Source organism: Nannobrachium achirus (genome assembly GCF_963921795.1).
Source record: "Nannobrachium achirus genome assembly, chromosome: 21".
NCBI classification, from domain to species: domain Eukaryota; kingdom Metazoa; phylum Chordata; class Actinopteri; order Myctophiformes; family Myctophidae; genus Nannobrachium; species Nannobrachium achirus.
In genome coordinates, this window is record NC_137828.1 from 29,163,483 (window position 1) to 29,185,855 (window position 22,373).

The following is a 22,373-nucleotide window of genomic DNA, read 5'->3' on the forward strand; positions in this document are numbered from 1 at the left end:
AAACACACGGCCGCAGCCACTCGTCGCACGGCTAATTCGGATCCGGTGTGCATGAGGTCGTGGAGAATCATTGTTTCTTTTTAAAAAATGAAATTGTCCGTTTTATCCGTGCGGATAAACGTGCCTGTGTGCAAAGGGCAATATAGTCACAAGCTCCTGTTTTTTTTTTTTTTTTTTACTTTTTTATTAATTTTTAACAAATTTCACGGACAACATAAAATCACAAAAACAAAACACTGTTCAACAAGACAGTACAGTTCACAAACAACGGGGGGGGGGGGGGGGGGGGGGGGGGGGGGGGGGGGTCCTCCATTTTTCAAGTCCTCAGTTCATCAACCATAATGCAATACAATCATACATTGAGCATCGAGCATCCGATTCCCAGGTTTCACCCTATCCCCGAGAGGGATTCTGTCCCACCGGGCACTGACCTTTCAGAAGGATCTGGGATATCTCATCCGGGAATAATTTAGCATTGGGGACCATATGTTTTGAAAAGAGGCTTCGTTGCCTCTGTGCACTGCACATAATCTTTCATGGGGTAGCACCCCAAAGATCTCCCTATACCAGAGTTGTATGGTTGGGGTTTCTTTTTGTTATCCAGTTAATTAAGATACATTTTTCTGGCTGAGAGTAAGAGTTTGTCAAATAACTTAAATTGTAGGGGTGTCAAATTGGTGTCTTTTGATGGGAGTTAATACTTTTCATTGCAGGCCTATTTATAAATATGCACACACAAGCACAACTTTGACTTTTAGAAAATAGTGCTAACAGCCCTACAAGCTCCCAATGCATCTATCTCATCGTGACACGTTGAGAGCTTGTGGATCGGCTATTTTTGCTACTTTTGCGAAATAGCGTGTTACCAGGCACGTGCACACATAGACATCAAAGGGGGCTTGAGCCCCTGCCCTTTTATCCGTCTGTAAAAAAGTGCCCTCTCCAGACCATGAATGCAGATTTTACTATGGCGAGAGAAACACAAATGCCCTCTTTCCCAAGCCAATCAATGAACTAACGACCCCTCTCACATTGCAGGTGACTCAAGGACAGAAGGGGGAACCAGGAGAGCCTGGCCCTGCCGGGCCTCCAGGACCGGCCGGCCCAGGCCAGGAGGGCGGCGAGGAGCCAGGGCCCCGGGGCCCGCAGGGAACGCCAGGACCTACGGGGGCCCCTGGAACTCCTGGGAAGGACGGACAGCCTGTATGTTCAATTATTTGTTTGTTTGCGTGTGTGTGTGTGTGCGTGCGTGCGTGCGTGCGTGCGTGCGTGCGTGCGTGCGTGCGTGCGTGCGTGCGTGTTGTTTGAGACACAGTCATCCAAATAATAAACACAGCTCGTAACTGTTGTTCGATGCTCCAACATGTATTTTTAGACGTCTGTTTTAGTGCGTCTGTGTGTACACAAGTGAAGGCGTGCGCACACGTCACGCATGCATGTGCGTGTGTGTGACTCATCTAAGTAAAGAATTGATATCTGAGTAAAATATTTGTTCTGTCTTCTTTTTTCCAGGGCATGAAGGGTGAAAATGGAACTTCAGTAAGTAGAGAGTTATAATTGTATTTATTTCACTAAGCATCAGACAAAATAGGTTTAAGGTTGTTTATTATAAACCCAAGAGTATGGTCGTTTATGGGCGCATCGCATGCGTGGCATGGGATGTGCGGCATAAACGGCCAAGAATGCAGAGTGCGAAATGGTTATCTAAGGTCATCACTACACGCAAGCGTGCAGTGTGCGGCTTAGATAGCCAAGGCACGAACATCATTTTAGCTTTTGGAGTATGATTGTTTATGGGCGCATCGCATGCGTGGCTTGGAATGTGGGGTTGGAGACAGTATGGACAGCCCTTTAAGTTAAGGCATAAGAGCTGGTACTTAAGACAATCAAAAATAGAGCCCAGAAGAGAGTTCATACACACTATGTCTGCATTTAACCACTTAAACCCCATACGTTGTTGAGCAGAGTCCCTCAGGGCTCTATACTAGTTACTCTTCTGTTTCCGCTCTACCTTAAATGTCTCCACAGAAAATAGAGAATACGCATATGCTCGGGATCAAGAAAGTGTCTTCCTTAAAAAGTCTTTCCTATGTTGTCTCTTTAGGGTCCAACTGGGGTTCCAGGATTCCCAGGGTTGTCAGGGGAACCGGGACTTAAGGGCGAAAAGGTACAAAAACATAATAGCAGAAACCTTTTTCTTTTCGTAAATGAATGACCTACTTAATCATCATGGAAGAATATTGAAAATAGCAGATGGTGTCGTGCTGTGAGCTGTGTAGATCTGCCATATTCACTATTTGTACAACAAGATTTCCACCTGACAGCAACCATAGATAAGATAAGATGGATAATGGAACGTCTACCTTTCTCTGTCCCCTACAGGGTGACGCTGGCGTTGGGCTACCTGGCCCTCCGGGTCTACCAGGACCTCCGGGCCGACCCACCAAGCCCTCCAGGTTCTCTGTAAGTCACTCGCATCATGAGCCGTGTGTGCTCGCTAACGCTGTTGTCCCAGTGATCGGTTGGTCAGTGGATCCACTGCTCATGTGACGTGTGTGTGTGTGTGTGTGTGTGTGTGTGTGTGTGTGTGTGTGTGTGTGTGTGTGTGTGTGTGTGTGTGTGTGTGTGTGTCTGTCATCAGGATGCGTTGGAGGGTTCAGCAGGGTTTGATGACTTTGACAGTGATGCAGAAATCATCAGGGTGAGAGATTCCCCCACCCTGTATAATATCTCTCTCTTATACTCACTCTTTCCTAACATGTTATGGTGCTCCAGCCTCACATCTCATGGTAGTATGGCATGTCTGCCTTTCTCTCTGTAGGGACCCCCAGGTCCACCTGGTCCCCCAGGAATCCCAGGGCCCGCGGGGCCCCTGTCGGAAGACGCTGTGCCCGGACGTCCAGGAGCTGCCGGGAGAGACGGAAAAGACGGGGAGATGGGAGCGCCTGGCCTCCCTGTAAGTTCAACAGAAACACTCCTCTTTACTCACTGTCTCAGTGTGTGTAGTGATACAGTGTATGTGTTTGTATGTATGTATGTATGTATGTATGTATGTATGTATGTATGTATGTATGTATGTACCGGTATGTATGTATGTATGTATGTATGTATGTATGTATGTACCAGTATGTATGTATTAGGAATGGGACGATAAGCGATATTATCGTTTATCGTGATAAAAAACACTCACGATAATCGTATCGTGGAGATTTTGTTTATCAAGATATTGTCCTCCGTCATGCACTGGGATCAATTCACCTTTTATTTGCTGAGCTACATATCCGGTACCACTTAAAGAAAACAAATATTCTGTACAAGAGGCAGCCTGGTCGTGTTTCTCTGCCTTGCTAATGAGGGCTACAAACAAAACATTAAACATCACATGACTCAGATTTTACGTCCCATCGCCTGAAGGGTTGGTCCCATCTGATTGGTTCAGAAACACACCGGCTTCCTTTTCAGACTGAAACTTCAAAATAAAATACCTAAAATAGCCATTTCACTGGGTCTTTAAACCCTCTATAATTGGTAAAGCGTGCTTACGTATATACATACTTTATGTCTTTTTTCCACTCTCTATCAAATGTCTTTGCGACTCGTTGTGAGCTTGTAGATCGGCAATTTTTTTGGCAAATTTTCCGCCCCAGGATAATGGATTTTGATCATTTCGGATAATATCGTAAATCGCGGTGTCTTTTGTCACAATATTCGTGATATGACATTTTCATATCGTCCCATGCTCCCATCCCTACTTGAGAGTGAGAATATGTTGGCAGTGTGTGTAGTCTTGCAGTATACATGTGTTCAGTTGTTAGTCAGTGTTGACCCAGTGTTTGTTTTCAGGTGATTGAGGACTGGTTTAGTGGTTCTGGTTCTTGGTCTGGTTCTGGTTCTGGGTCTGGTTCTTGGAATGGGTCTGGTTCGGGTCAGGTACTATGTTCTGGTCCCATCAGATCCACTGGGACTAAAAGACAGCATTTACCCCCAACTAGTTAAAACCACCATGTTGATTCACTGCTTTTCTGCTGCCGCTTGCTTACAGTATGCAATGTTGGATCATCAATAACACTGTGTGTGTGTGTGTGTGTGTGTGTGTGTGTGTGTGTGTGTGTGTGTGTGTGTGTGTGTGTGTGTGTGTGTGTGTGTGTGTGTGTGTGTGTGCGTTTGCGTGTGTGTGTGCGTGCGTGTGTGCGTGTGTGCAATATTGATCAGAAATAAGAAAGTCCAAAAGAGTGTAATGAAGGTGCTCTGTGGTTGCGGACTCAAAACGTGCAAAAAAAAAGAAAAAAACAGGGCACTCTTCTGATGAAAAACTTTAAAAGCCTTTATTCAGATAGCCATTTCATCTTTGAAATGAATCAAACACTATGACGGGGATACAACCCACGTATCAGTGTCACCCTGTCCCTTTCAATGATGAAATAGCAGCTGAATAAAAGCTTTTTCTTCATAATACTTCCTTAGTTTTGACCATATGTCTGCACTTGCACAATATGATTTTTTTTAATTATTATTATTATTTAAGCAACATTACATAAACATCACATAGACATTCTTTATGCCTGATGAATGAGATATGGGACCTCTCTGACGCCTGAGGAAGGTCTACTGTATGTGATCAAAACGTTGCTTAAATAATAAAAGAAAAAGAACAGCTGTTTTTGATTTCTCGCCCACCTTTGGAGTTGGAAAGGTAACTAACTACACAATCCAAACACAATTCCACCAAGTAGCAAGCACTGAAAGAGCTTTCCATGGTCTGGTCTCTTAGCAACAGCATCAGTTGGGGAAAATCTGTCTTTTCTTTGCAGCTTTACAGCAGCTTTTACTAACTGTGTCAATGGGTTACATCCTGTGTAGGCCATCTATAGATTCTCAGCATTTGGAAAAAGAAGTAAAAACGCTCAGTAGCGTTCTGTCGTGCTTGTCAGAGAGTTACAGCTCTCTGAGCATGAGCAATAGGCTAAGTAAAACTCAGATGCTAGTGTAAAGATATTTGAGAACCATATCATAAGTCCTATATTAGGTCTATATGACGTTTGTTAGTGGACAAGTGCTGATGGACAAATGTCCATTCTCCAACCACAGTGGTGCAAGTGTCCACATAGTTCAATAGGGCTTCAACTATGGATTATTTTCGTAGCGATTATTGTATCACTAACCTTTTAAATTAATCTAATATATATATTTTTTGCATCATTACATTAATGTTTTATATACCGGTATCAACAAATCAACATCGAAAATCGAATGGATTGTTTTTTAAATTAAATTGACTAAATTAATTGAGTAATGACATGCCCAAAATAGAAACCGATTATTAGTGTGGTTGCCCAACCAGACTATAGTACTTGTCCGACTTTATTCCATATTCCATCGTCTCCTAAAGTACCATGCATAGTAGTACATAAGGACCGCAGGAATACACAAGAAACGGAGGGGGAGAGTGACTTAATCCGGTTGCTCCGTAGGTCCGTACGTAATTGTCTGTCCGTAACCTTACGGACAACACTCAATCCGACGGATTAAAACAGATAAAAACGTACGTACACATGAACTACCCGTGGCGAACTTTTGTCAACCGTGGGGGCAGTAGTGAGGGAGAAATGTTTTGTCTTTTTTTCTGGTCTCCATTTCGTATGTGGAAGTGACCTCATGCATTGCCGTGGGCATAATTGTTTTTTATAATAAATAAATAAATCACAAAGTAAGTAACCAACACGCTGAACAGTGAACAGGCCAGGACGCAGACCCGTTGCAAGCCTAATCAGCGCTCTCTGCCAGATCTCTCGAATGTGCCTCTCTCCACTCCCGCGCATGCGATTTTTGTGGGTTTTGGGGTGTTTTTAGTCGGTTTTGGGTCGGTTTGGGTGGCCCATTAACTGTCGGCGGCGCCCCCCTTGAGATTGCGCTCTAGGCGGTCGCTTATAATGCTTATACCTTAAGCAACGGCACTGCGTGTCCACGCTCATCCATTCTCCAGTCTTTTTTATATTATACCCAGACAGCACAGTGACTAGCGCCGATGCCTATAAACCTCTCTCTCAACAATGTAGGCGTTATGTAGCATTTGCTCGTTGGGAAGATGCATTTGGGTGCCATCTAGTGGATACAGTATGTACATAGGTTTTATTGAACCGTATGTAACACAGAGACCGTACAGAACAATGCATATCGACGTAATTACTGCACGTTCTTTCTCACCCCCAAACATACACAAAATCAAACGTACATAACTATAAACGACCCTTAAGTAAACCTTTTTTTGCCGCACTACTCCTCCCACATCATTGGTGGCACGAACTTCAGCCAATTATGTCAAATCAAATATGGCTTCATCGGGACACGCATGGGTCAATTTTTTTTCGAAGAGATACGATTACGTTGTATATAGTTTATTTATATACATAAATTATTTGTGAATTAATTTTCTCCATTGACTTTAATTAAAAATAATCTTTTCCCAAATATGGAGATGGCTGACATCATAGACCACACAAGACTGACACAGTATGTCCATATATGGGCATGAAAGGGACAAGGACTGACACAGAGATCTCCATATTATGGCCATTCATTTCGCGTCACGGCAACCACACTTGGTATTTCCAGTTGCACCTTTCTAGTTAATCAATTGTTTTAGTAAATTATCGATTACCAATTATTTTCTATAATGGATTAGTTTGGTTAACCGCTGCACCTCCATAGCTCAATCTGAGAATATCAAACTACTCCTTGACCTGTTGCAGGGAGCCGATGGCCAGGATGGAGACCCAGGAACTGCTGGAGCTAAAGGAGAGAGGGTGAGGCTGATGGCATCACATTGTATAAGTCAGGGGTCTTCAACGTTTTCAGGCCAAGGACCCCTTAGCTGAGAGAGAGATGAAGCAGGGACCCCCACAACCTTTCATAGATTCCATATAGTTTCATCGTTTGACAGCACAATCATCAGTGTATTTTGGATTCATGTTCATTTGTGTTTTCAGATATTTAACCACTTGAACCGTCAACACTTAATAAACTTGACCTTTCACTCCGTACTTAGTCTGCTATTTTTCCCCTCTACACCAAACCTCTTTGCCGAAAATAGCCGATCTACAAGCCGGTAGATCGGCTATTTTTGGCTAAATTTCTCCGAATATGGACGCTATAGGTTCAAGTGGTTAATATAAAAAAGGAGAAAAAAAGGTTTCTATCACACAAAGATTTGGGGGACCCCCTGTAGTAACTCTGAGGACCCCCTAGGGGTCCCGGACCCCCTGTTGAAGACCCCTGGTATAAGTGTTCATGTCAAAATCAGGTGCTTTTCTAGCAAGGTGGCTAATGATTGTTCTCTACTCTGTTTGTATATTAACAGGGAGAACCTGGTGTGAGTGGGCCATCTGGACCAAAGGTACTGTCCAGCTATTACTATGATTGTATTGATATTGATTGCTAATTGTTTTTGCCTCTGTCCGTTTGTTTGTGTGTGTCCGTGTGTCTGTGAACAGCTACACTTCAGCTAGTGCACGCACATTCAAAGAAATGCGACAGATGCTGGATAAAGAAGTTACACTTGTGCATAACATATTAAATGTTCCCAAATGAGGAGTGTCCTCGACCGCAGACGCTTCCGCCCGCGGATTAGACACGTCCTCTCCGTGGACAGAACGCGAATTAGACGCGTCCTCTCCACGGACGGAACACGGATTAGACGCGTATGCTCCGCGGACGAGACGCTACACTCCGTGGACTTGTACACAGGACGGAGCGACGTTGGTGATGCTAACCTGGTCAAATGCTAACCTGTGGACGCACAGTCTTCCCCTGAGGACGCCCATCGTCCTCACGGGAGGACAGAGCGACGTTGGTGATGCTAACCGCTCCGTTCTCCCATCCTAGTGTCCTCACGGGAAGCGGAAGACGGTGCGACGCTGGTGAGATGCTGCGTGCACGTTTTCCCAACGAGTTTGAGCACAACGGTGGGGGTGCGGGGGTGGCGTGCGCGTTTTTCCCAGCGAGTTTTAGCACATCGGTGGGGGCGCGGGGAGGACGCGTCTGTGGTCGTGGACACTCTGGTAGCTCACCCTTGTTGTCCCAAATTCTTATTAAAGAAGTGGTGCCATGATTTTTCCCCCCTCTAAAACATGATTATCAGGTATTATGATTATACTAGGAGGAAGATTTTTTCCAAAAAAGTATACAGAAAGAGTTAAAATTGGGTTTTCATGTGGCCACACCCCCAGTTCATTAAGTATGCATGGATGTCATGGTGGGTGGTGACCCAGCTGAAGTTAGCCACACCCCACAGTGTTGGGTGAATGGTAATTAGGGGAGGAGTTGATACTGTGACATACTTAGTACAGTATGTGTGTTTTTTAACTGACACTTTTGACCACAAGGTGGCAGCCTCCAAGAGAAAACAAACAAATACCAAGAGAATACATAATTGCTTATAAAAACCACACCAGGGGGTCTAATGAAGTACTTTCAACCTCCTAGACACATGAAAAACAGAAAAAGTACAAAACTATGGCACCACCTCTTTAAGGACAGCCAAACAACTTTTCAACCTGCTAAAACCCATTAAAACTATTACAAGAAAGGTGTGATGTCACATTCCTCATTCAAACCATGAGGAGCTAATGTGTTATGGTAATGAACATATTGCACTGTAGTAACAGTAACTACATGGACCATGATAAAACTGACCATATAGGCCAGGGGTATTCAACTAGATTAGGCAGGGGGCCACAAGACTATGACAACAGAAATCAACGAATATGTTCAAGGTTAACCACTTGACCGTTTGGTGTTCGCTATATGTCTGATAAGACACAACAATGGACATGTACAGTATGTACATTAGGCTATGGTAACTTATTAGGGCCTGCTTCACTTCATGCATTGATGTTTTCTGTGCCAGTCCTGAGCACAGTCTTAGATTTTGATATTAAGAAAAGAGGAAGTAGATACAGTATTTTAATATGTTCTACAAGGGTCATTGGCATAGAAGTATCTTTGTGGGAAGAGTATTTGAGGCAGGCTGGCAAGGTGAAGTGTTTACATGTTCGTATGAATGAATTGAGATGATGATTTATTTTGAGTGGATGAAATATCCACTCAAGATCCAGAAATTGTTTCAAATGAATGGATGAACTGCACTCAGTACTCATCTGTTGAGCTCTTGTATGTTGCCAAGCTACCTAGCACAATGGTGAAGCACAATTTATTTTTACATTGGAATATGGAATGTTCTCCAGGGCCCACAAGAAAGCTCCGCTTTAGCCGCATTTGGCCCGCAGGCCACCAGTTGAATATTACTGACATAGGCTATGCCTATGTCTGCCTGAAGCCCACACAGGATTAATTGTAACAGCATGATTTACAAATGTAACAAAGCTAAAGAACCTTAATAAAGATTTTTTTTTGTTTAAATCAATCATATTTCATTCAAGCAACTCTTTTACATTGTTTTCATACCAAGGGTGTGATAAGATACTATATCATACTTTAGGAAAATATTAGATATTACAAGATGTACCAGTTTAAGCGTTTGAGTGAATTCCATGGGAAAATACATTGATTACCTAAATAAATAGCAAGTTTGATTAATGCAACATGTTATACATCCCTAATCTGACTTAAAATACACTGTAATTGAATGTCAGCTGACTGAACACAATATTGGCCAATATGTCAAATATTTCAATATGATATTATCATGTTAAATTGTGTTACAATTGAACCGTTTTGGCACCCCTGCTTTGACGTTGCCTACAGAACAGAACTAACATGCATAGCAAGTTAAAACGATGTAAACTAATGAAGAACAGATACATGCAGAGAGCCATCTAGATTTTATCTCCGCAACATTAAAGAAAAGATTTGCAGACCAAAGATACTCAAAGTGAAAGTTTTTACGCATTTTGAAAAATACCAGTTTTTCTGCAATAACTCGATCTAGGCTGGATACAAATAGTTCTTACTTCCTGGAGACGTTCATTACGGCCCTGGTCACAAACTGATGCGATGACGTCATGATGGCATTGACCAATCAGGAGATAATGTTCTTGTTACAATTATGAAGCGTTACAATTGAGGCGGCTCTCCCCTACCTTAGATCTGTGGTTCAAACCTGACACACAAATAGTCAGTTTTCACATGGTATTTTGCTGTTCAAATTTGATCAAAATCGGATTTCAATCTTGATCGGCCAAAGATATGATTTGGGCTGCCATTGTGAACTTAGCCTAATTTTATTACGTAACTCTACTCCCCTCTCCTTCTCTCTCTCTCTCTCTCTCTCTCTCTCTCTCTCTCTTCAGGGTGATCAAGGCCCAGCAGGTTTCCCAGGTCTGCAGGGCCCAGAAGGCCCAGAAGGACTGCCTGGCCCCAGGGGTCTTCCTGGTCCCCCTGGTCCTCCCGGACGACCCTTCACCTTTGACTTTGAGGTACGGACCAGGGCTGTTTCAACTAATATTGAGGTTTCTAACCTGTATGAATTTCTGTTCCGTTTCCTGGAAAGTGAACACCCTATAAATCAGTGTTTCTCAAATGGGGGTACGTGTACCCCTAGGGGTACGCAGAGGTACTGCAGGGGGTACTCAAGAAAATGCCCTCTAAAAAGAAAACTAGTATAAATCATGCTTGTTCATAGTTAAAGAATCAACTATAATTGAATTAGGAGGAGAAAAACATTTACTGTGATGTTTAATGAAGACGCATGGAGAACCTTGATATGAACCTGTGTTGTTAATCCAAATTACATGGTACAAGGCAACTGGGATGTGTTTTAAAGATGTTTGGAAGTTATTGACATGAAAACTTGACTGAAATGTTATGACCACAGTGTTGAAAATGAGAAAAGGAGGCACTGTTGTCGGGTAAAGGGGGTACTTGGATTCAGAAATCATGGAAAGGGGACTCTCAAGCCAAAAAAGATTGAGAAACACTGCTATAAATAATAGATTTTTTTGGGACTGAAGACTCACCTCTTCAGTCTCCACCTAAACCCATAGCAACACTCCCCTTCCCTCCCAAGTATTTTTTACTTCTTAGGTGCGTGGTCTACCTATGTTATTGTTTTTCTAGATTGATATTCCTATGCATTTGTTGTATTGCTGTTGATGTACTGACATATTATCTTGCTTATTATATTGATGTATTTACCTGCTTATTGTAAGTTTTGGATTAAAAGTGTCTGCTAAATGCCTAAATTGTAAATTGTTGACAAGCAGACAGTTGGATGAAACTTTCCGGTCCTAAACTTTCTAATAATCTTTTTCAGATTCTGTGGTATTGCCTTATCTCTCAATTAGCCCTATTCACAACCCGCCCACTCAGCATCCCCCGTGTGCTGAAGTCCCGTTTTGAAGGGGAAAATCCTACTATAAGCCTATAGAGTTAGCAAAGAAATCGCAGATTTAATGCAATTTCCGAATAGTAAAGTATAAAATACGGCTAGCATGATCAAGAACACAAGATAGTAAACGGCACAAAGCATTATAATTTACTTTACCGTTAGAAATAACGATTTGTCCCGCTATTTCTGTTAGTTTCCCCTTCTAAATTGAAGTCAGCACCCGGGGGATGCTGAGAAACAGAAGTAGGTGGGCGGGCCGTGAATAGGGCTAATATGACATCCAAAGCTCACCATTAAATACCTGTGTTTGTTTTCAGGATCTGGAAGGCTCAGGCGGTCAGGGTGTCTTTGGAGACATGCTGTCCAAAGGCCTACAGGTAAAAATCTAAACGAAAGCAAAGAGTGCTTTAAAAGTGGTTTATTATTACAATACACGCATTCTATGATTCAGTCCAAATGGGAAACTGTTTTCTAACAGGTCCCTCCCCTAACACATTTATTATATTTTATATACATTTTTTCTGATGTGATGTGTAAATTTGTTGTCCGAAATACTTATATTTTGTAAACCGTTAAATATTGTCTGGGGGAGTGGGGCGGGTGTGGTGAACAGGGGACGATTCCCAGTGCACATCTATCATGACACCCTAGACTCTAGATGTGCATAGTAGTTTTTAATTTGTCATTCAAAGTTCTCTCTAGGGTGTCCTTCCTTTGGAGAACACTTGATAAAGTGCCTGATAGGGTGTCCAGTCAATGTAGAAAGCAAAGTGTCCACCACAATAGATAACAACACCGGATGAAGTGCCCTCTAGGGTGCCCTTCCAATGGATACAAATGGATGCAGGGAAGGGCAGGTGTCTTATAACATAAGTACCGTATTTTCCGGACTATAAGGCGCACTTAAAAGCCTTTAATTTTCTCAAAAAACTACAGTGCGCCTTATAGTCCAGTGCACCTTATATAGACGGGTTTCTTGTTTACAAACATTGAGACTAAATGCACAGGTGACTGTATCATGTAATCAATTCCGTCCAATCCCCAAACTTGTTGTTTTGGGGGAGCGCTGGCTTCATTCTATACTCTATGGTTTCATTGGCTAATTTTGGTACCGACCCTCAGTGTGACGTGGACCAGAAACCCGTCTATATAGATCATTCATTGACATTGACATTCCCTTTAGCACAGCTCCATCTGTTGGATGCATAACGCAATGGTAGCGTCTATTATGTGCGCCTTATAGTCCGGTGCGCCTTATATATGAAAACAGTTTGAAAATAGACCATTCATTGACAGTGCGCCTTATAGTCCGGTGCGCCTTATAGTCCGGAAAATACGGGTATAGTAATTATACTTTAAGTATGAGTCACATAATAAAATGATTCAACGAGGGTTTGGAACTCTTTACTACCTGTAAGTTGTACATCTAAAAATACCATGTTGGATTTGTTTTTTTCCGCAGGGACCTGCAGGGAACCCTGGCCCTCCAGGACCCAGGGTAAGATGGAGTGATTATATTTTACATTATGTTTTGTGTGTGTGTGTGTGCGTGTGTGTGTGTGTGCGTGCGTGCGTGCGTGCGTGCGTGCGTGCGTGCGTGCGTGCGTGCGTGCGTGCGTGTGTGCGTGCGTGCGTGCTTGCGTGCGTGCGTGCGTGCACTATGCATCGTTACATTGTCTCTCTCTTTACCAGGGTAAAGATGGAACCGATGGTCTCCCTGGGAAACCAGGAGAAAAGGTAGGCTTCTTTCTGTTTCCTTGTGACCATTACATCTGCTATTTTGGGTGAGCAACACTGGTGCACAACCAAGTACCAGATCCTTCTCAAAAAATTAGAATATTGTGTAAAAGTTCATTTTCTTCTGTAACATAATATATATTTTTTTAAACTTTCATATAGTTTAGATTCATTGTGCATGCAGTGACATATTCAAAAGCTTTTTTTTTGTTTTAATTTAGATTTTTATGGCATACAGCTCATGAAAATCAAAAATCCATATCTCAAAATATTAGAATATTCCACACAGCCACTCAAAAGAAGCATTTATAATACAGAAATGTCAAAGTTCTGAAAGGTTATGTTAATTTATGCACTCAGTACTTTGTATGGAATACTTTTGAACAAATGCCTTCATCAGTGGGGCGTGGCATGAAGGTGGTCAGCCTGAGGTACTGCTGAAGTGTTACGGAAGCCCAGGTTTGCTTTGATAGAGGCCTTAAGCTCATCTGTGTGGTTGAGTCTGGTGTCTGTCATCTTCCTCTTGACAACACAACACAGATTCTCTGTGGGGTTCAGGTCAGGCCAGTTGGCTGGTCAGTTAAGGCCAGTAATTCCATGGTCACTACACCAGTTACTAGTAGTTTTGGCTCTGTGGGCAGGTGCCAAGTGCTTCTGGCTAAAATAAATCATCATCTCAATAAAGCTTGTCAACCTACGGAAGCATTAAGTGCTCTAAAATCCCTATTTTAGAGCACTTACTAGCCTTAACTGACCAGCAAACTGGCCTGACCTGAAACCCACAGAGAATCTGTGTTGTGTTGTCAAGAGGAAAATGACAGACACCAGACTCAACCACACAGATGAGCATATGGCCTCTATAAAAGCAAACCTGGGCTTCCATAACACCTCAGCAGTACCTCAGGCTGACCACCTTCATGCCACGCCCCACTGACGAAGGAATTTGTTCAAAAGTATTCCATACAAAGTACTGAATGCATAAATTAACATAACCTTTCAGAACTTTGACATTTCTGTATTATAAATGCTTCTTTTGAGTGGCTGTGTGGAATATTCTAGTTTTCGTCGGTGTAAAAAGGTACAGTAGTTGACGAACATTGTTCGTCATAGTCGAAGAAATGAACACAGCTTTTTTCTCTTCCGGTCTCTCAGCATATTTTTCTTGCTGATTAGTGGTCTGTGTGTATTGAGACGTAACTTATTGTAATGTTTGCTTTCTTCCTGAAGGGGGAGCCAGGTGCTACAGGGCGACCAGGGTTTCCTGGGCTGGATGGACTCAGAGGGGCAGAGGTAAGTGGATGGATGAGATGATGGATGGTTAGTCACTAACGAATGAAGACAATTATAGGTATGAACTAACTATCAGTGGTTCTCAAACTTGGGGTCTGGACCCCAAGTGGGGTCCCAAAATGATTTTGTGAGCTCCCCAGACGATTAGCTTAATGTAAAAAGAATGTCTCACTCAACGGTAAACAAACATACATAAGTGTATACAGGGTATCTGCACATTTATAAAGTGACAATTTAAGGACTTTCAAGACCGTTTTAATACCAAACTGGCCAAACTGTCAAATATGAAGTAAGAGGCGAACATTGTGAAAATAGCAGTTGTGAGTGTGTTGTGAGCATGTAGATCTGCCATTTTCACAATATTTATCTGTGGAACCGAGTGAGGGTGGGGGTCCCCAGTTCATATATGTTTATTTTGGGGGTCACGGCCTAAAAAGGTTTGTGAACCCCTGAACTAAATAATCTAATAATCTATAACTAGATGGATAACAAATGTTTTGATAAATGAGCTTTCGAACGAGACATCACCATGAGAGCCAACTTTATGTACAGGCTAATATGTACATTCAAACGTTATGTTTACAGGTTCATTTTAGCTTGTTCTTGTGTCTCCACAGGGATTGAAGGGGGAGAAAGGTGATGCTGGACAAAAGGTAAAATCAATGTTAACATTTTTAAATGTTTTTGAAGTGGTACATTTTCATGGTCCAGATTCAGACGTTCTGCAGTTCACACCACCGTAGTTTTACCTCATCGCAAACCTTAGCTCTGGCCTTTAAACAGTCAATAGTAGTAGCCAATGAATATTTTTTTATTTTATAAACCTATTCTACTAGGAACTTGACTTGATGGTACTGTAGGTTTACATGTATGTAGATACTGTACATGTGGGTAGATTTTGAGACACCAATGTTAAAAGTGTTGAACGATCCTCTGTGTGGCAGGGATCTCCAGGGCGGGACGGCGTCGGTGTTCCCGGCCCTGCTGGGCCCCCCGGACCCCCAGGACCCATCATCAACCTCCAGGATGTAAGTAACATTTGGTCGCAGAATGGAAAAATCACCCGTCAAAGGCTTCTGACAGAAATATGTGAGGGGAAGCCTCACCCCTTAGTGGCGAGGCTACTGGCGGGGTTTCTTTGGTTTTACAGGAGTTGGGCATTGTCATATTCTAATACAGACCGAATGTCACATCTCAGCACCGGTCTCAGTGGCTTGCTTCGCTAATTATTAGACTCCCAACCCACTCCTTCTGGGAACCAGAGCCCCTGGTTGTCCCTGTTTCGATTCCAGACCAGGGTAGCAATGTCGCTGTGTGTCCCTGAGCAAGACTCTTAACCCCTAATTGCTTACGCGCTCCTTGTGGTCAGCAAATCGGTTGGTGCTGAAAATACTGAATTTCTCCCTCGGGAGGAAGTAGGTAACTATTATTATTATTGTGTCCTGCTTGTGCCACTATGTTTCTGCCACCCGTGGACATTTATTTTTTGCCGATAGAGTATAGTTTTAGGGGGCGCCCGCTGGCCTAGCCAGGCACATACCACATAGGCTCTAAGTGGGATAGCGTGTCACAGGTTCAAGTCAAAAACAGAGAAGTTGTAGAACTGGCTTTCAGCAAAAACTACAAAAAAGGCCAAATAGAATAGTAAAAATATAGCTGCAAGCAGCAATAAAGTGGCCAAGCCAGAAAAAGCAGAAAAGCAAGAAAGCAAGGGAAAAGTGGGAAAAGAAATCAAAGAAAAACTAGATGCAGTGCTCTTCCGAGAACAGGTCTCCGGCAGGTCAGGTAGGTTTTTTTGGCCTCCTGGTGGTTCTATAATAGGCCAAAGTGAACCGCCAAGCCAATCATGATCATCATAATAAGTAATATGTATTTGCGCCGCCTTAAAATAATCATGGCATGCATGTGAGCGTGAGTGATGCCAGATCAATGGTTGTGATAGCTACTCAATGGTTTAATTCATTTGATATCATATGGGGGCGGGCCGCGGCTACAGACACTCACCCACTGTGGAGATTTGACCGGGTGCATTGCAAAAGTAAGAATCAAATGTTTTTCTTTTCAAATCTTTTTTATTGAAACAATGTTGCATATAAGGCAGGTATGCATAGTGATGATACCCCAAATCCCATTCCCATCACAGTAATTGTTGAACAACATAGCATGTGATCTGAGGCTATCAAATAGAACAAAGTCTAGTATAGAAAAAAAAAGAAAATATCCTGCCCATAAAAGGTAATAAAAGAAAAACATTTTCTCCCCTCTGTATTCCCAATTAGTATCAAGCCAATTCCCCAAACCCTAGTGCTCTATGCTAGTTCCGTCCCTGCTGAATCAAATGTTTTTCCACCTCATGTAAATTAACTTATGATTGGCACTGGACACCCAACAGCCAGTTGTGCGTCGGGCACCAAAATGGGTTGCAGCCGCGTGGCGGCCTGTCTCTCTCTCGCGCCAATTGAACAACAGACTGAGGCCCATCCACCACACAACTCTTTATCATTTATTTTGTATTTAATTAAGCCAGCCCTTTACAATACCCATTGACTCATGTCATGAAGGAGGGCCCAAACTAGCAGAAAAAGACGACCTACAAGTTCACAACGTGTTGCTATCTGAAAAGTTGTGAGATTGTAGATCAGCTATTTTCACAACAAAGTTTGTCATACATTGAAAATAACTACTCTCAAAAAAGTATTTCATTTTATCTTCAAATATTTTAAATGTAATTTAAATAAAGTCAGCATGAGGTGAGACTGCACTGTTATATTAAACACACGTTTTGAGAGATCACAATGAAACTGTCCTCAAAGTGATCATGTACCTACAAATGAATGCCTTTACAATATAATGATGCCAACGTTTTTTTAGCCATCTGCAAAATAATGCCTTTCTTCACCAATGTGTCCATAAAGTTGTCTTCTAACACCTCTCACTTAAATTCAACCTCTCCAACTGATCTCCTCTGGTAAACTTAGTGGGAGCCAATTAAAGTAGAGAATGACTAATTTCCGACCCAACCTTTTCGGTCCGTCTTTCAGCGGGTAAGGGCTAAATTGGGAAGGCAGCTACCCACGTTGTCTAGCGCTGATGTTTCTGCTGGAGGAAATTTCGTGGGAGCCAATCAAACTTGAGAAAACCTGATGTGAAACACAGAGGGAATATTAATAATTGGCTCTATGCATGCAACTATTCTGCGTTTGGCTCTGGGCTGCAGCTCCACTTCCGGTTCTCGTCTTAGCAGCTTAGCACTCTCTCTCTCTCTCTCTCTCTCTCTCTCTCTCTCTCTCTCTCTCTCTCTGATTCTTTGGTGTTGTGTGTCAAGCACTGAGCCCAGCCACAGCATGCAACTGTATAGAGGATTAGATAGATTAGATAGTTGGAAACACCCTGGCACTGCTCTCATGAGTCACAAATATCACCTCCACCCACAGGTAAAAACATAATGTTCAGAAGTCTTGAGTTGTATTTATTATTATTAATATTATTATTTTTATTGTTATTTTTTATTACCCATATATATTTTTGCTTTAATCCCTGAGTTCTCCTATAATGCCTGTTTTTTAAATGTAAAACATTAAAACAACTTTATTTAGAAGTTATACAACTTTACTCCTGTTTGCAAATGGTCAGAAACATTCTATGGGAGGTCCATTTGGTGATTTGGTGATTGACATCACAAAAGTATAGGCAAAAATATGCTGAAAAGCAAAATCAGCCATATTTTGGCCCGGTTTCTTAAATTGAAGAGTGGCCTCCAAAGATGTGTACCAATTTTCACAGGTTGGCTGTATCTCAAACAGAGCATGAGCTATACCTGTTCAAAGTTTGCATTTTCAAAGGCTTCCTACAGCGCCACCCTTTGGCCAATTGTTGCGAGCTTCGTGTTTTAGCCGTTTGGCATAGTCCTCTACCATTCTGCCGAGTAAAAAGCGACTGCACGGTCAAGCCACTAGAGAAAAAGTGGCGGAATAATGAAAGTCCAATATCAATGAATGGCCTTTGCCACTACGTGGCTTGGCCACTAATGAACAGAAATTAAATAAAGATGTTGAGATAAAGCTACCAATAGTGCAGAAGTCAAGGAAAATGAAAAGGGAGGGGGAGAACATCTTCAATACACATGACCAGAACATTGAAACTGACACATGATTTTATTGAATTCAGTGGGTTTTGACACTAGCCTATATACTGTATACATTATATTAACTGTATGTTAATAATGATGACACTTTCCTTCCTCTGCCTGTTCAGCTCCTGCTTAACGACACAGATGGTGCATTCAATTTCTCAGGGATTTTTGAACCTCAGGGACCAGCAGTGAGTATCTGCCAAAGACTTAATTTCCTTATCATGATTATATATTCATTATCAATTCGCCACAGTTAAACATGTTCTCAAAACTATATGTACAACATTGCCAATGTGTTCCAAGTAGAGATACTCTAAGTTTATACAGTAGTAAAGTTTACACAAGGATATCAGTGACATTGTGTCGAAACTTATATTTTGCAGGGGCCAAAGGGGGACGTTGGGTTGCCAGGCATCCAGGGACCTCCGGGGTTAAAGGTCAGAGTGTTTTCTTAACTTTGGCTCGTCCGTCCGTCCGTCCGTCCGTCCGTCCGTCCGTCCGTCCGTCTGTTTGACACTTTGTTACACTTTTATTGTGTGTGTGCGTGTGCAGTGCATGCCTGCGTATTTAAACACTTTTGAAAAAATAGTAATTTGTTGAAGCACTGTACATACAAACAGAGCAATTATCTTTAAACACTGAAAAAAAGAAAGAAGATAAATGCTATTTGTGCGCAACCTTTCCTATGTGGATATAAAGGCCAACTATTCCTGACAGCAAATGCACAATTCTTGTGGTTTTGTGAGTTAGATTTGCCTGAGAACACATCATTTCTATTCCCTTCAATTGTACATACATTATTGTGTTTTGATTGTATTGTTCCACTTTTGCTTTGGCAATGTGGGTGCATCTCTCAATTCCGACATGTCTCCTTTCCGACAGACACTAACCCTATATCTCTTACCCTAACCCAAACCTTGACCTCTATGGAAGTGTTGCCACTCCGACAATAAGAAGTCACTGTCGGAGTGGCGACATGTCAGAATGGAGAGAGCCCCCCTGGCAAGGTTAACGTATGTTTTTCTCATGCCAATAAAGCCCTTTGAATTGAATTGAATTGAATTGAATTGAATTGAATTGAATTGAATTGAATTGTGTACGCACACAGGGTGAAAGAGGGGAGCCAGGCCTGGTCATGGCAGCAGATGGGTCGGTGATGTCAGGCCTTGAAGGACCAATTGGATCTAAAGGAAGCAAGGTTACAATCCTCTCTACTTCCTTGTTTCAGTTTCCCCTCTCAGTGCTTATACTGAAGATATATAAACGTAGATACCTCATTGGACGCTGCTGTTCATTGGAACAATGCGTCCGCCATATTTTGAGTGGAAGCCGTGATTGTGTAATTTGCGAAGGTTAACATCAACCACGAGCCAAGAACTAGTAAAGCTTAATCATGAAGTTGATTTGGTAGAGAGAATTGAATAAATAACTTGTTCATTGTGTTCTGTCTGCAGGGAGACGTTGGTGTACTTGGACCTCCAGGTCCTCTGGTAAGTCTTTAAGATAACAGAATCTTCACTTTGCATGTTTGTAATCCGTTTTTACCATCTTCAATACACACTGCTTTGAAACTACAATGACTAAGCAGTTCATTTATAGTTATAGTTTAGTTATATCTTGGGATGAAAACGTGCTGGTAAATTTGGTCATCACTCATCATCACAGCAAAGTAATCACTGTCTGTTTCTAACAGGGCCCTATCGGACCACCTGGACCGAAGGGGGAATTTGGCTTTCCTGGACGTCCGGTAAGCATTAGTCACACAATAAACAACACATTTTAGCCCTGTTGATTAGGATGCAAACTGTTCCAAGATGATTACAGATCAATTTACATTTTAGGCAAGCACATTGCATTGGCCTTTAGTGTCAAGCTCAATGGCATTTCAACTGGACACGTGCTGTTCATGGATAGATATTAGACATAGTCTGTTGCATTGTTTTTGCGCAAAGCTCTCACCTATGGACTGCCATGTCACCCAATGTTGGGTGAGAAAAATTAACTGGACTGGCATGAAACTTTTTCCTATTCAAACTTCTAATAATGGCACGGCTGTCAACCTGGCGGTTGGCTGTTTAAACGACATCATTTTCTCAGCTTGTGGTGCACTCAGTTAAATATGTCCGGTTGTTATGAAACCAATTATGTTTTCCTCTAGGCTTTTGAACTGCCATGTTCTTTTAGAATGCACTCGCTAAGTGCTATTGGCCTCTTGTGAGCTATTTTACCTGCTGTGTTAAACGTCACTCAAGTCTAAAAAATGTTGCATGGAACAGGCATCATTTGGGCCTACAGTGTTGCCATGGCAATACCCTAGTGTTAAATCCATTTGTATGGTTCAGGGTGAGAGAGAGAAAGAGAAACACAGACACCAAAGCAACGTTCATGTGTGTTCACATGTGTGTTCAGCTAGTCAATGTATGATGATGATTTGTTAAGTTAAAATTTATATTAGTATTGTTTTTCAAACCAAATATCCCCCGGGTCAAAATGACCCACGAACAGAACCAAAGGTGAAGTGAATCTGAACAGAACTCAAGGGTTAATGAAAACGGTGTCTTTTACGGCTATACCAGCATTTTTGCTGCCAATGAGGGCATGTGAAAACACCCCCAAACTGTTATTATTGGCTCCTTTCACACACCTGCTTGACAAAAAAACAACATCTATAATTATGGTATGCTTTTTCACTGCAGGGAAATTTGTATTCTCCCTGTACTTTCAGCAAAAATTATTATGTATTTTGCCGTGACATTTCGGACACCAAAACGTCCGGCACACAAAATAAGTGGCCATTTTCACATGGCGTGAATTTCAAAATTGCAGTAACTTTTGAAAAAGAAAACTCCAAAAGTTTGGCTCTGAAAACGTGCTCTACTACTACTACTACTGTACTGTATACCAGTAAGAGTCCCTAATCGGGAGATAAGCGACCAACGGTCGCTTATCTCCACAAATATCACAACCTCCACCTCTCACGTCATACGGGTAGCCATAGTTACACCTGGAATGTTGAATCTCCATATATGGAGATAACCTACGCATCACACAAAGTCTGACCTCACCAGCCCATACTTGGGCATGGACGACTTATATCTCCATATACGGAGATGGCCATATATGGAGATACGATGACATCACAGAGTCCACAGCTGATGATGTGGCGTGATGTCATACAATACACAAACAAGCCCTATATAAAGGGGCAATTCTCACCAGGGAAGAGAGCATTGCCTGGAATGTTGAATCTCCATATATGGAGATAACCTACGCATCACACAAAGTCTGACCTCACCAGCCCATACTTGGGCATGGACGACTTATATCTCCATATACGGAGATGGCCATATATGGAGATACGATGACATCACAGAGTCCACAGCTGATGATGTGGCGTGATGTCATACAATAAACAAACAAGCCCTATATACTGATGCGATACGATGACATCACAGAGTCCACAGCTGATGATGTGGCGTGATGTCATACAATAAACAAACAAGCCCTATATACTGATGCGGAGATATGAGCAGGGCAAAGGTGTGACGTGTGACGTGTGACCGACCGACCGACGGACGGCCGGTGGAGGTTTTCATAGTAAACTGCTCCCTGACGGTCGCAAAGACAAAAGGTGACCTGTTTGACCTTTGAGATGACCTGAGATGTATAATTATTTTAGTTGTACTAGGTTTAGCTTCAGCAGAGCGTTCATTAGAGCCCAATATGAAGGTTCGATGACAATGTTAAAAAGTTGACCTTTCAGAGCTGATAGTCGGCATGCAGCCATCTTGGATCAGAAGATTAAAAACAGGTTAAATTATTAAATTAACATCAATTATGGATTCCTCAACCCAAAAAGTCACAGAAAAC

At 42.2% G+C, this 22,373-nt stretch overlaps 1 protein-coding gene across 2 annotated transcripts in view; it reads left to right on the plus strand.

The window, feature by feature from the left end:
• Positions 1-22,373, plus strand: part of LOC308307097 (collagen alpha-1(XV) chain-like) — a 136,164-nt gene that overhangs the window by 83,291 nt on the left and 30,500 nt on the right. Inside the window, exons 10-30 of one of the 2 annotated variants that reach the window (XM_080752230.1) lie at positions 1,039-1,203; positions 1,513-1,539; positions 2,105-2,167; positions 2,383-2,463; positions 2,642-2,701; positions 2,822-2,956; positions 3,844-3,930; positions 6,750-6,803; positions 7,358-7,393; positions 10,308-10,433; positions 11,662-11,721; positions 12,807-12,842; positions 13,037-13,081; positions 14,309-14,371; positions 14,989-15,024; positions 15,316-15,399; positions 18,626-18,691; positions 18,887-18,940; positions 19,612-19,701; positions 19,958-19,993; positions 20,197-20,250. In XM_080752230.1, the coding sequence (XP_080608356.1) occupies positions 1,039-1,203; positions 1,513-1,539; positions 2,105-2,167; positions 2,383-2,463; positions 2,642-2,701; positions 2,822-2,956; positions 3,844-3,930; positions 6,750-6,803; positions 7,358-7,393; positions 10,308-10,433; positions 11,662-11,721; positions 12,807-12,842; positions 13,037-13,081; positions 14,309-14,371; positions 14,989-15,024; positions 15,316-15,399; positions 18,626-18,691; positions 18,887-18,940; positions 19,612-19,701; positions 19,958-19,993; positions 20,197-20,250 (1,458 nt within the window). The remainder of the gene's footprint in view (positions 1-1,038; positions 1,204-1,512; positions 1,540-2,104; positions 2,168-2,382; positions 2,464-2,641; positions 2,702-2,821; positions 2,957-3,843; positions 3,931-6,749; positions 6,804-7,357; positions 7,394-10,307; positions 10,434-11,661; positions 11,722-12,806; positions 12,843-13,036; positions 13,082-14,308; positions 14,372-14,988; positions 15,025-15,315; positions 15,400-18,625; positions 18,692-18,886; positions 18,941-19,611; positions 19,702-19,957; positions 19,994-20,196; positions 20,251-22,373) is intronic. The other variant, XM_080752231.1, reaches the window with a different exon arrangement.